The 13,171-nt window shown below is 40.4% G+C and overlaps 1 protein-coding gene across 1 annotated transcript; it reads right to left on the bottom strand.

Moving 5' to 3' along the window:
• Positions 1 to 3,827: 3,827 nt before the first annotated feature.
• LOC129743217 (uncharacterized) lies at positions 3,828 to 5,658 on the bottom strand. The gene is made up of 4 exons (XM_055735196.1): positions 5,265 to 5,658; positions 5,070 to 5,200; positions 4,678 to 5,020; positions 3,828 to 4,624 (listed from the first exon to the last, which is right to left on the bottom strand). Exons 1-4 carry the CDS (start codon positions 5,656 to 5,658, stop codon positions 3,828 to 3,830), a joined length of 1,665 nt encoding a protein of 554 aa, XP_055591171.1.
• Between the last annotated feature and the right edge of the window lie 7,513 nt (positions 5,659 to 13,171).

Raw genomic sequence — 13,171 nt, 5'->3', positions numbered from 1 at the left:
ACGAAAGACGAAAGACGAAAGACGAAAGACGAAAGACGAAAGACGAAAGACGAAAGACGAAAGACGAAAGACGAAAGACGAAAGACGAAAGACGAAAGACGAAAGACGAAAGACGAAAGACGAAAGACGAAAGACGAAAGACGAAAGACGAAAGACGAAAGACGAAAGACGAAAGACGAAAGACGAAAAACGAAAGACGAAAGACGAAAGACGAAAGACGAAAGATGAAAGATGAAAGACGAAAGACGAAAAACGAAAGACGAAAGACGAAAGACGAAAGACGAAAGACGAAAGACGAAAGACGAAAGACGAAAGACGAAAGACGAAAGACGAAAGACGAAAGACGAAAGACGAAAGACGAAAGACGAAAGACGAAAGACGAAAGACGAAAGACGAAAGACGAAAGACGAAAGACGAAAGACGAAAGACGAAAGACGAAAGACGAAAGACGAAAGACGAAAGACGAAAGACGAAAGACGAAAGACGAAAGACGAAAGACGAAAGACGAAAGACGAAAGACGAAAGACGAAAGACGAAAGACGAAAGACGAAAGACGAAAGACGAAAGACGAAAGATGAAAGATGAAAGACGAAAGACGAAAGACGAAAGACGAAAGACGAAAGACGAAAGACGAAAGACGAAAGACGAAAGACGAAAGACGAAAGACGAAAGACGAAAGACGAAAGACGAAAGACGAAAGACGAAAGACGAAAGACGAAAGTCGGAAGACGATAGAAGACGATAGAAGACGACAGACGACAGAAGACGACAGAAGACGACAGAAGACGACAGAAGACGACAGAAGACGACTGAAGACGACTGAAGACGACTGAAGACGACAGACGACAGACGACAGACGACAGACGACAGACGACAGACGACAGACGACAGACGACAGACGACAGACGACAGACGACAGACGACAGACGACAGACGACAGACGACAGACGACAGACGACAGACGACAGACGACAGACGACAGACGACAGACGACAGACGACAGACGACAGACGACAGACGACAGACGACAGACGATAAACAGACGACAGACGACAGGCAACAGACAACGACAGAAGACGACAGAAGACGACGGAAGACGACAGAAGACGACAGAAGACGACAGAAGACGACAGAAGACGACAGAAGACGATAGAAGACGACAGAAGACGATAGAAGACGACAGAAGACGACAGAAGACGACAGAAGACGACAGAAGACGACAGAAGACGACAGAAGACGACAGACGACAGAAGACGACAGAAGACGACAGAAGACGACAGAAGCAACGGAAGACGACGGAAGACGACAGAAGACGACAGAAGACGACAGAAGACGACAGACGACAGACAACGACAGACGACAGAAGACGACAGAAGACGACGGAAGACGACGGAAGACGACAGAAGACGACAGAAGACGACAGAAGACGACAGAAGACGACAGAAGACGACAGAAGACGACAGAAGACGACAGAAGACGATAGAAGACGACAGGAGACGACAGAAGACGAAAGAAGACGACTGAAGACGACAGGAGACGACAGGAGACGACAGAAGACGACAGAAGACGACAGAAGACGACAGACGATAGACAAAATACGAAAGATTAAAACGAAATACTTAAGTAATCGAGAACTACAAAAAAAGTTTTTGTATCGTATTGAAACTCAGCCAAGCCAAAAATCACTCAATTGAGTTACACTAAAATTGCTGCAGTAAGTACTCAATGAGGTGACGCTAAATATTTTGTTGCTCCAATAAAAATGACGATATTGTTATTGCTGCAACAATTCGCTTTAGCGACGAATAAAAACCGTGATAAAAGCATTTCCGAGGCCGTTGACAGCCAATCAAAATGTCATTTGGTAATCCTTTTATTTCCATCCAAAGACGCTGTAAACCGGGAAGCGCGCAACACCACATCAACCACTTGCTACATGTAAGGACCAAGTAAAGAAATGCGTCAGAGCTTCTTGCTGAAGGCATTTTCACCGGGAAAATTGACGCGCGATAATACCTTTTCACATTTCATATCGAACCACACTCTGGAAGGAAGGTCGGATGGGCACATAAAGACACCACTTTTATCGCGTTTGATCCAATTTCAATTTTATCACTTACCTTTCGGTTGGTTTTATTTTCACGTACGGTACCTCTGCCAAACTTTCTTGCTTCTTTCGTTTGACTTGGTGAGTTTTTTCTCATTCGTTTCGAAGAAAAGCCATTTCCAGGGAGTTATCTCGATTCTGATGCTGATCTGCAATGACATCTTTCTTCGTGTGAATGGGAAGAAAAACGCGAAATCGCGAGGGAGAGGTGCCAATTTTCCGACGTCTTTTTCCCGCTTCCGTACGGTTTGTTTATCCTGCGGATGTCAAACTGGGTAGGGATTTGCAACCGGCAAGATGCGGTATAACTTAAGGCCACCCTCCTTCCCACATGCAGGCACACCTTATACTTACTTAAGCACAAACCATCGATTGGGATCGGATGTATTGAAATCAAATAAACATAAATTTCCGCAATGTATGATAGGTATAAAAGTGTCTTTTACTGCGTTTGAATATTTTATCAGTCGTGTATGCGTATGAACATATTCTTACAAGGAGTTACTTCCTAGAGAGTCGTGGGTGTTGCTTTGAGGAACAGGAATTTTCCTCGGGCTTTACTTATTGGCATATCGATATTCGTTGCTTCCGGTTGAACTATACGTTTGATACACTTACCGTACATTTATTATACATGTATGAACGCATCGTGATGTGATGCATATGCATGAAGCAATCTGGTTTGCGGAATAGACACAGTTCGTCCTCAAATTTGAATAAGAGACTTTTTCAAAAAAACTGAAACAGAAATCTATCAAAATCTTCATTCTGAGTCATGTATCTACTAAAAATTAACTTATAAATTAGAAATAACAGCAAGTAAACCGTAAAGTTTCATAGCTAAAGTTAAGCCTAAAGTTCATTTTTTAAATCTCTGCAATAAATAATTGCTAGGAAAAAAATTTAAAAATCTAGTTTTGTTTCAACTCGATCGAGTAGAAACAAAACTAGAGGAGGAGAAAAATAAATTATATCAATTTGATCTATGTAAATGAATTATAATTCAGCATTCGTAGGATGTTAAAATGTCTAAAATTATATTAAAAAATCTATACGATTATAGCTAAATTATAACAGCTTTTGGTTTCCCAAAAATTGGATTTAATTTTATGAATCTCGGTACGGTTTTGGGCCATTGACTTCGATGTTCGTGTTTCACGGAAAGTTGTATACATAGAAAAATAAGGCATGATTATAATATATTATAACAATTGGAAACAAATTCTTTATCGTTGAAAATGAGTTCAATCCCGATCAGACGAGAAAATCCAAATTATATCAAAATGAGATATTTTGATATTCAATTTTTCAAATCAAAATTAGATAAAATTCAGTACTCAGTATATCTCAAATTATAACAAAAAGTCCATGCAAGAGTAACTAAATTATATCACCCTTTGATAGCATTACAGGGTCCGGCAATTGAAGTGCTACATTGAAATAAACCTATAAATTGATCAAAACAACAACTTTTTATTTCAAATTCATTAAATTTTTCTTGAAAACAAATTACTTTTTCAAAATTCACTGGTAAAGTTCGACTTGTTCGCCCTTGAGTTTAAGCACTCGCCGCAAACGGTCAAGGAACGCATCGTATGAGGCCCGCAGGTGTTCTTGTGGTATTTTATCCCAGGCTGCACGAAGTATTCGTTTTCGGAACAAGGCTGGAACGACGACACGGTCACCAAACATGATGCAGTCTTGAAAAACTTGTAGGCTGTCACGTCTGGACTGTCGTACTGTTGGATCGGCGATTGTTTTCGCAGATTCGGGCCACCCGTTCTGGATATAGTTGAATACTTCTTGAAGTGATGGATCCTCTGCTGATTGTTTGGAGATCATGTCCGATGTAACCGGCAGGTTGGAGATGGACCCTTCGAAAATAGTTCTCACGTCTGTCTCCATCTGTATTGCTGCGATGACATATTCTTCGTCCGATTTCTTGTGGAAATCCATCAGACGAGAGAGAAGATCGGCATGTCCAAAGCTTGCGGTTGGTACGAACTGGATGTCGGAGTTGTGAAGCAACAAAGTCAACGCCCAGCATTGGAGTCGATTTGCTGTGTACACCGGAATCCCTTTCTTGCTGCCGAAAACCTTCAGCAGGGGCTTGTGTCAACGATCTTGAAGCGTAAGCGATGGGTTTGATGGAGCCGTTGGGGAATCGATGCATTATAACGGCACCTAAGCCGTGTTTGGATGCATCACCAGCCACGATGATTTCCTTCCGAGGGTCGAAGTGTGTCAAAAGGAGGTCAGACTGCAGAATGGATTTAAAGCGGTCGAACGAGCTTTGGCATTCTGGAGTCCATTCCCAACGGGCGTCCTTCTTCAGTAACCGGTCGAGCGGCGCACGGAGTTCCTTAATTTGGCCTACAAACCATAATAGTTTATAGCGCCAAGATAGGATCGAAGCTGTGACACATCCCTGGGGTCCGGCATCACAGAGATCGCACGAGTTTTGGCTGGATCTGGGCGGAGACCTTCCTTTTCGATGATGTGACCAAGAAATTTTATCTGAGGAAGAGAAAAACAGCATTTTTCGATGCGTAGATGAAACCCGTAATCACGAATCCTTCCAAGGGTCGCGTTCAGATTGCGATCGTGTTCCTCTTGAGTTCGTCTGGATACCAGAATGTCGTCGAGATACGTTTTTACGCCTGGGATGCCAGCTACCATGCAGTCGATTATGCGTTGAAAAGCTCCAGGTGCCGATTTTATACCTGGAGCAAGACGGTTGTACTGGAACAGGCCCCGATGGGTGTTAACGGTCAACAGCTTGCGTGATTCTTCCTCCACTTCGACCTGGAGGTATGCGTCCGCCGACAGATCGATTTGAGGGAAAATGCGTGCCCCAGGCAGAGGATGCCGGTCGGACCACGACGATGGGGGCAGCCCAATTGGAGAACTGCACTGGAGAAATTATGCCACATTCTTGAAACATTTGGAGTTCAGCATCCACCTTCGGGAGAGCGGCATAGGCTACCGGGCGCTTGGGGCAGTATACTGGTCGGAAATCCGATTTAAGGTAGAGTGTAACCTGTGCTTTGGTACACAGCCCAAGGGAACTCTGGAACACTTCGGGAAACTTAACTTTCAGTCGTTGTGCCGTCGAAGGGGACCGACCAAAGGTTGAACAACTCGATGAGGTCAATACCCAGCACGTCGAGATCGGAGTGGTTGGCCACGTAGATGCACCCTTGTTTGGAGACATTCCGGGTGGTTAGTTCGGTGATAAACTCTCCTTTCAAGTCGAGCTTGTCACCGGAAGCGCTGACAGCAACGATGTCCGTAGGGTTGATTGTTGGTTTTCCGATGCAAGCCCAGGTTTCCGTAGAAATTATGGTGATGTCGGCCGCATAGTCGAGTTGGAGCTTCACATTGACACCGTTCAAATTTACCTCAGCAAATTTGCGCTTTTTGGAGATGTCAACATGTTTCACTAAACTGATGCTCTTCATCTTTCGATTTCTCGGGTAATGCTTGTCGGTTGGTTTCCTCTTGGATTCGGCTGAAGAACGGTACCCTTTTTTGTGACCCTGCGTTTGCATTTTCCGCAGGTGGAATTCTGGAACGAGCACTCACGGACGTAATGGGAATCCCCGCAGAGCCAGCAGTCCGCCTCTGGAACCTTTTTCGTCTTCTTTCCGGGAGGTTTGGGATGGAGGGACACAGCGTTGATTGAGGGGTCCTTCTTCTAAACCATTTGTGGGTCCTGTTTCAGGTTGATGAGCTTGTGGCACTCGTCCACCAGCTTGTCCAGGGTAAGTTGGTAACCTTCGGCAGGTGGGGCGCTTTCTTCAGCTTTGAGCTTACTAATGAGCCGAGTTCGTATGTCAGCATCCCGTGGCGATTGTAAACCACATACAAAACGCAGAGCTTTGAACTGGTCACTAGTAAGCCGGTTGAGTTGAAACGGCTCGCAGTTTTTGTTGATGGAAGCTGCGTATGCGGTAAATTCATCTGCGTCGTCCTTCTTGTACTGCAAGCACTGGTACCTCGCGTAGCACAGCGATTTTTGCCGACCGAAGGGATGCTTGAACTTTGTCACCGTTGTTTCAAGGTCAAAGTCCCGGGGGTGACTCGGCAAAATGCTGTTCAGATACCGTTCGTGGAACTGCGTATCGACTTTCCGGAAGAGCAGCCTGACCTTGGCAGCGTCGTCCGAATGTTGCCCATCTTGCCTGAAGACGTCTTCGTATCGAGCGAACCAGGAGTCGAAAAAAAAACCGCCGTCTGGGTCGAACCGGAATTCTTGAATTTCCGTCGCCAGCGACTCGATGATTTTCTCGCTCCCAGCCTGGGGAACTGCAGGAGAACTGCAATCTGCTGCTGCTGGTTGGCCAGGATATCGTTGAGCCGGAGGGTAGCGTTTTTGATATCCATTTCGGTCATCTTCTGATCGGGATCTTCGAGGTTCTCGTCGCCAATTTGTCGTGTTCCCAGAAGAATAAAAAGACTAAGAGACTAAACTAAGAGATATGTTTATTCAAGCAAGTGCGACAACTGAATGAATCAGGTTTCACATGGGTGGTGGTAATTATACCAGCAGGTACCCCTAGCGTGATGATATTATGCTGCGGCATTCTAGTGGCTTTTGATTGGTCGTTCGGTCGTATCCTACCACACTTATTAAGTTCGTGTTTTGGTAGCCAACCGGAGAAATGTATGAAAGCCCCCTTCCCTTTTTTGTTTTTCCAAAGGAAGCTGAGAAGGGCTTCAAACTATCTTGGGAACTTTTCTTTCACACAAATTCCCTCGTATTACAAATTTGTTTCCTCTCGCTTAATCAGATATAAAATTGCAAAAAAAAGTATCACCTCCATTCCCTCTTCCTATGCACCCCATGCAAGTCAGGAGGAGTCTCTTGCATGCCAAATCTGGATCAATTTGCTTGACTAATTCTCGAGTTATGTAAAAATGGTGAGAGAGACCCCCTATCGCCTTAATATCTCCCCACTGGTAAAAGGGAAGGGTATCAAATATTCATAAACAAATACCCTCTCATGCTTAATTTGGTACCACTTTCTTGAATGGTTCTCAAGTTATGCTAACATTTATCTTTTGCTTGGGAGACACCCTACCCCCTTCCAGTAAGAGGGAGGGGTCTCAAACTGTAATAGGAATCTTCCCCGACCTCGGAAGCACCCACCTGCCTATTTTCAAGCAATCTGGTTCAATAGTTTCCGAGTTCATAGGGAAACGATAGACAGAGAGACAGAAATCCATTTTATAAATAGAAGAGAATGGGGATACTTTATCCCCTTTTCTTATTTTCATCATATCATTCTTCGAAAATTTTGTTACTCGCAATCTTTTGCAGCGTATAATTTCAAATTTATATGCTTCAAAATTTAGAAAGATACATGAACTTATAGAAGGACTAGAAGCACTTTCGTGGTTCTTAAAAAAGTAATACATTTTAAGTTACAGGTGATTTGATCCTTTAACAAACTGCCATTATTTTATTTTTTATTTTTTATTTACATAGTATTCCGTCTCCCGACATAACTTGACGAACATAATTCCTAAAATTCACTCGGTTCATAGCAACCGTTCTCCAATTTCTCGGGCACCCCACGTTCGCCAGATCACGCTCCACTTGGTCTAACCACCTTGCTCGTTGCGCCCCCGCTCGTCTTGTTCCTACCGGATTCGTAGCGAACACCTGTTTTGCAGGACAGTCGTCCGGCATTCTCGCAACATGTCCCGCCCAGCGTATCCGGCCAGCCTTAACCACCTTCTGGATACTGGGTTCGCCGTAGAGTCGCGCGAGCTCGTGGTTCATCCTTCGCCTCCACACTCCGTTCTCCTGTACGCCGCCAAAGATGGTTCTTAACACTCGTCGCTCGAATACTCCGAGTGTACGCAGGTCCTCCTCGAGCAATATCCATGTCTCGTGCCCGTAGAGAACAACCGGTCTAATAAGCGTCATATACAGGTTACACTTCGTGCGAGGGCAAAGTCTTCTCGACCGCAGTTGCTTGTGGAGTCCATAGTAGGCACGACTTCCGCTAATAATTCGCCTCCGGATCTCACGGCTGGTGTCAAACTGCCATATTAGTTCTCATTTCACAGTTTGTAAGTATCAGACAAAGAAAATTCTAAAAGTTAATCTAGTACTCTATAGGCATTGCATACTTTAAGGTGCAATTTCCTAGTTTTTAGATGAATACAGTATTTTTAGTACTTTTAATTGATAATTAAGTGAATGGATGAGATATAAGTAATGTTATGATAACCAATGATCACGAGCCATTCAGAAGAAAAATATATGTTTTAGGAGTCTAGGGATCCATATTACCCATAACATACATTTTGGAAAACTTTATCTTAAAAAAAAAAGAGTTTACTTTTGCTTTGAAAATATGGCAATATTACGTTCATATTACACTCAAACGATTGACATATTGGAATAAATATTTTTATTATAATTTTGTTATGTGAGAAACATTTGAAAATGATAAAAAAAGATCTTCAAATCATATTTTGTGAAATTTTTGAAACTAAGTTCAGTGACTCGAAAAATAAATTTTTTAAAATTTGTTGAGATAACAGCATTGTTGTTTTGTTCTATTTAGCAGATTTTTCTAGACCATTTGATACTTGTAAGACATTCCTGTTTCGAGATATAGCAAAGGAATCAAGTATCCCCAGGGATCAAGTATCCTCATTCTCTCCTAACGATCTTTGGTATAATGCATGTTTCAGCACATTTTTTGCATACAGTTAGCGCCGAAAGTCATTCAAATTTTGCAACCTCTTCTTTGGGTGTATGAGACGATACGTTACATGGGTAGTGTTTCCTAAAATAAGATAGTGAAAATGTTTCTTTCAACACTCTTTCAAATATAATATTGAAGTAATTGCCTGGATCATCATATACTGAGCAATAAAACTTTGTCAGCTTTCAGTATGTACAGTAGACTGAGTCGATTTGGGGTCATTTTTGAATTTCTCAAACCCTGGGGTCTTAAAAGCTTTCTTTTTGTCCAAAACACTCATCTATGACTTTTTGCAGAATTTTTAAGTAACGTTTACATGAGTAAATTTGAACTTTTAGATTTGTATGGGAAAATTAAATATTTTGTTCTGAAAAATCAACATCATTTTTGTTTCATCTGTGGAACCGAGCCTGCTAATGGTTTTTGTGCCAATTTATAAATTTCTTACAGGAAATTTGTCGCTGAACAACTTTGTCGAATATCATAACTTCGTATCTTTTTAGGCAAAAAAGTTATTAGCTGTTTAACCACTGCTTGAGCCCCTCTAAGTATGGCATGAAAAGTGGTCTTGCAATACTTCGCTAGACACCCAGCAGTGTTGTCAATTTAATTTCTTGTTCATCAATGCCAAAAGACATACACCTGTTAAAGAGCTAATAATTTTTTTGCCTAAAAAGATACGAAGTTATGAAATTCGACAAAGTTGTTCTGCAAAAAATTTCCTGTAAGAAATTTATAAATTGGCACAGAAGCCATCAGCTGGCTCGGTTCAATAGACGAAACAAAAATGATGTTGATTTTTCAGTACAAAATATTCAATTTTCCCATACAAACCTTAAAGTTCCAATTTACTCATGTAAATGTTACTTAAAAATTCTGCCAAAAATCATGGGTGAGTTTTGGACCAAAACGAAGCTTTTAAGACCCCAGGGTTTGAGAAATTCAAAAATGACTTCAAATCGACTCAGTCTAATGTACAGTTTTTCTCACTCAAATTCTGTTCAAATTTATTCTAATTAATCACTTATGAAGTCAGTTTTTTTTTAATTCGAAGTTTTGATTACTGGGAAGTTTGAAATAAAAAGTAATTGATATTACTATGTTTTTAACCAAAATAACTTAGCATTCACCAAAAATGTTATTCGTTAAAAAAAACAGTGTTAGATTATTCATTCATTCATTTCTTGACTTATGTAGTTAATCAAAACTAATTTACAACTCCTGTTCTATTAACATGAAAAAAGAGTGCAAATCGTATTTTTTCTTGTTACAGTTTCTTCAAAAAAAAAGTCAGATTATCGGATGAAAAACTTGCAATGGGCCCAACCACAATGCAGGATCGGTTCTACTTTTTTATTCACTTAAAGTATACAAAATTTGAAGTTCCTCTGGGATATTTACGTGTCCACACATATGCACACATGTCCTGTTGTTGTAAATGGCGAAACTCAGGGGAAAAGGGCTGCAAAGCAGCCCTGCCCATTTCTGTCCTGTAGTGAAAAAAAACTCCCCCGCAATGGATACGAATTATGGCCGGAATAAAATTTAATACCGTTACAAATTTGGTAGATATTCATTCGTATTCATAACCCACGAGTCAACAAAAGGACCGCCATTCATGAGTAGATTCAACTGTACGTGGGTTTCCGTATTTGTTTGTGCAGTTGTTTTCAGGTCGATTTTCGAAACCGAAGGAAATAAAAGGATCCGGGGAAGGGGTCGATTTCCGGTCCTGCGGAATGCTTTTTTTCCTTCTCCAAACGAGGTTAGTCCCCGGAATTTTGCAAAACCATAACCACCGGGCCGGGATCTCTCTCGGAAGCTCGGGCGGAATCGTTCTGTATGAATAATGTAGTATCAACGAGGTATAAATCAAATATCAAACAGTATAATTGATTTGTTTGCACGCGAGCGAGTTCAACGGGTAGATATTTCAACGGGTGCCTTTTTCGAGTAGGTTCCGAACCTGGCCATACTAGAATGTGGGGGCGAACTCTTTTTTCGGAACTTGGAAGCGCCGCCGGAAGAGAATTTTGCAAATCGCTATTTTGGGGTACGAATATTTGCAGCAGTTTTTGTTTTCGACCTGTTTTGGGCCACTGGGCCTGGCTTGGCCAGTAATTGTCGCCTGGAGAGTTGGTGGTTTAAGCCTATTTTGTTTATTTTTAGATTCTGATACAGTTGAGGTATTGATGTTGTTGAATGAAGGGTAATCAAATTTTGGAGTCTCTAAAAGGATTAGCAATAAAGCGTTCGCACGCATTGAATCCTTTGAGATCGCTTTTCTGTTATTTGTGTCAGGTATCGGGTATTGCGCTCCCTGCGTTTTTGATGTATTTATTGTTGAAATACTACTTTTTTTCTGCTAGAAATTCTCACCGATAACCCTTTTGCTTTTCAGCATCTCAAATATTCACAAAATATTTATGTTTTTGCGCAATGTACATAGTTGATTGCATTGTTTAAAATTTTCAGTTGGTTTCGAAAGATAATCGCACTATTACTATTAATCATAGTTTACCATCTGCTGCTGCTAAAGTCAGAACTTTGAAATTTAAACACGAAACTTTGTCGATAATGTACAAGATTTTTTTTAAAAAATAAGAAAACAAAATTTAAACACAGCGTTTAAAATTCACTGCCAAACGAAATAGTTTCCCGATCAGGAGAGCATATCAAAATAATAACTCAAACGTATCTCACCAAAATATTTACATATGATTCAGTTATAACTAAGTACTCCAAATTTTCGATTTTAAGTTTCTCCAATCTGAATTATATCTTATTCTGATTGACAAACTTGAATGCGGTTGAGCTCATATTCATTGATCAAGATTTTTTTCGGATTGTGCTAAAATAAAATGATTATATCTTATTTTGATATACGTTCAACTTTTTCTGAAACACGGACATCGAAGTCAACGGCTTAAACCTTACATTAACGAGTTTCGCTCAACAGATTCATAAAATTTAATCAAATTTTTGGGAAACCAAAAATGGGGCAAGGGTTTATCAAATAATGTGGTTTATTGACCTTCCACTAGAAAATTTTCTCGAAGCACTCATATCTTGATAAGTTATAATTTTGATATAATTTGTTCTGTCCAATATCAAACTATGCTATCTGAACGAGATATAATCTTGATAGGAGCATATCAAAAACTGATATAATTTAGCTATAATCGTATAGATTTTTTGATATAATTTGAGATATTTTAACATCCTACGAGTACTAAATTATAACTCATCCAGATAGGAAAAAATTGAATATCAAAATATCTCATCTTGATATAATTTAGTTTTTCTCTTCTGATCGGGTTATTTAAAGAAAAATCTACAAATTTGAGCTCCACCGTAATAATGCAAAAAAAAACTCGAGGCACCTTACCGCAAAAAATCAATTTGCACGGGCACCTCATACTCACAGTTTCTCTCGGTACTATGACCGTCACAGTGAGAATAGACCACAGGATCAACAGAATGGCAAAAACAAGGGAGGACGACGACATTTGTTTATGGTTTTCCATTCTTTATGTTTTTTTTCAGTCATTCTATACGACTTTGAGAGAATAGCTTTTGGTTGCATTCAGGACAATTTAGGGTGACTAACAAGACAGTTTTTGTTGCATTTTCCGGTGCAAAAACTAAATTTGGTAGAAATTTTTTTTATTGACATTTCAGCTCGACCATTTAATAAAAACAAACTAGCTGATCCGGCAAACTTTGTTAAGCCTTTGAATTTTCACAAAAACAATGTTCGTGTAGGGGAAAGTCGGGTAAGACGGACACTTGCAGTTACAAAAAAATACAATGTTTGGCACAAATCTAATGGTGGGAATATGTGTGCCTAAGTGTATCAACATTTTCGAGACCCTTTGATGATTTACAGCAAGCAAGGTCTAATAAAAATAAATAAAACAAACAAAAACTTTGAGGATGTACCATTTGATGTAAATTTGGCTACTCAGAAAATAGCCCATAATTCGCAACACTATCGAAAATTTCAAAAGTTTTCAACGGTGGAGACTTCTTATTGACCAACAGGTGAAATACGCGCCTGTAGTATACGGAATTCCGAAAACCATGTCATTTTGCTAGCAGATTCGGACCAATTGGTTTCATTTTGGTTTTAAAACATTCTCAAATGCTTAACTCACAAAAATATGTACTTGCACAGTAATTTTTCTGGCAATAGCCACCTTTTCTATGCAGTGTCCGTGCAGTGTAATTTGCAAGCCTATTTTAGATTGCTTTAAAACCAGTCTTGATGAAGTAAATTTACTAATGCCAATGGTTAACACGATAGCAAACAACCTAAACTGCCCATCTGCGATGAAAA

The sequence above is a fragment of the Uranotaenia lowii genome, chromosome 2 (assembly GCF_029784155.1).
Source record: "Uranotaenia lowii strain MFRU-FL chromosome 2, ASM2978415v1, whole genome shotgun sequence".
Classification (NCBI taxonomy): Eukaryota; Metazoa; Arthropoda; class Insecta; order Diptera; family Culicidae; genus Uranotaenia; species Uranotaenia lowii.
Note: the sequence above shows the minus strand (reverse complement) of the source record. Positions and strands in the feature narration are given on the sequence as shown.

Excerpts from the sequence above, each read along its gene's own strand:
- LOC129743217 (XM_055735196.1), bottom strand. The coding sequence starts at position 5,658 with ATGCAAACGCAGGGTCACAAAAAAGGGTACCGTTCTTCAGCCGAATCC. Across the intron at positions 5,021-5,069 it reads CCTATGCCGCTCTCCCGAAG|TGCAGTTCTCCAATTGGGCT; the intron begins GTGGATGCTGAA and ends TAATTTCTCCAG. Across the intron at positions 4,625-4,677 it reads CGCGACCCTTGGAAGGATTC|ATAAAATTTCTTGGTCACAT; the intron begins GTGATTACGGGT and ends TCTCTTCCTCAG.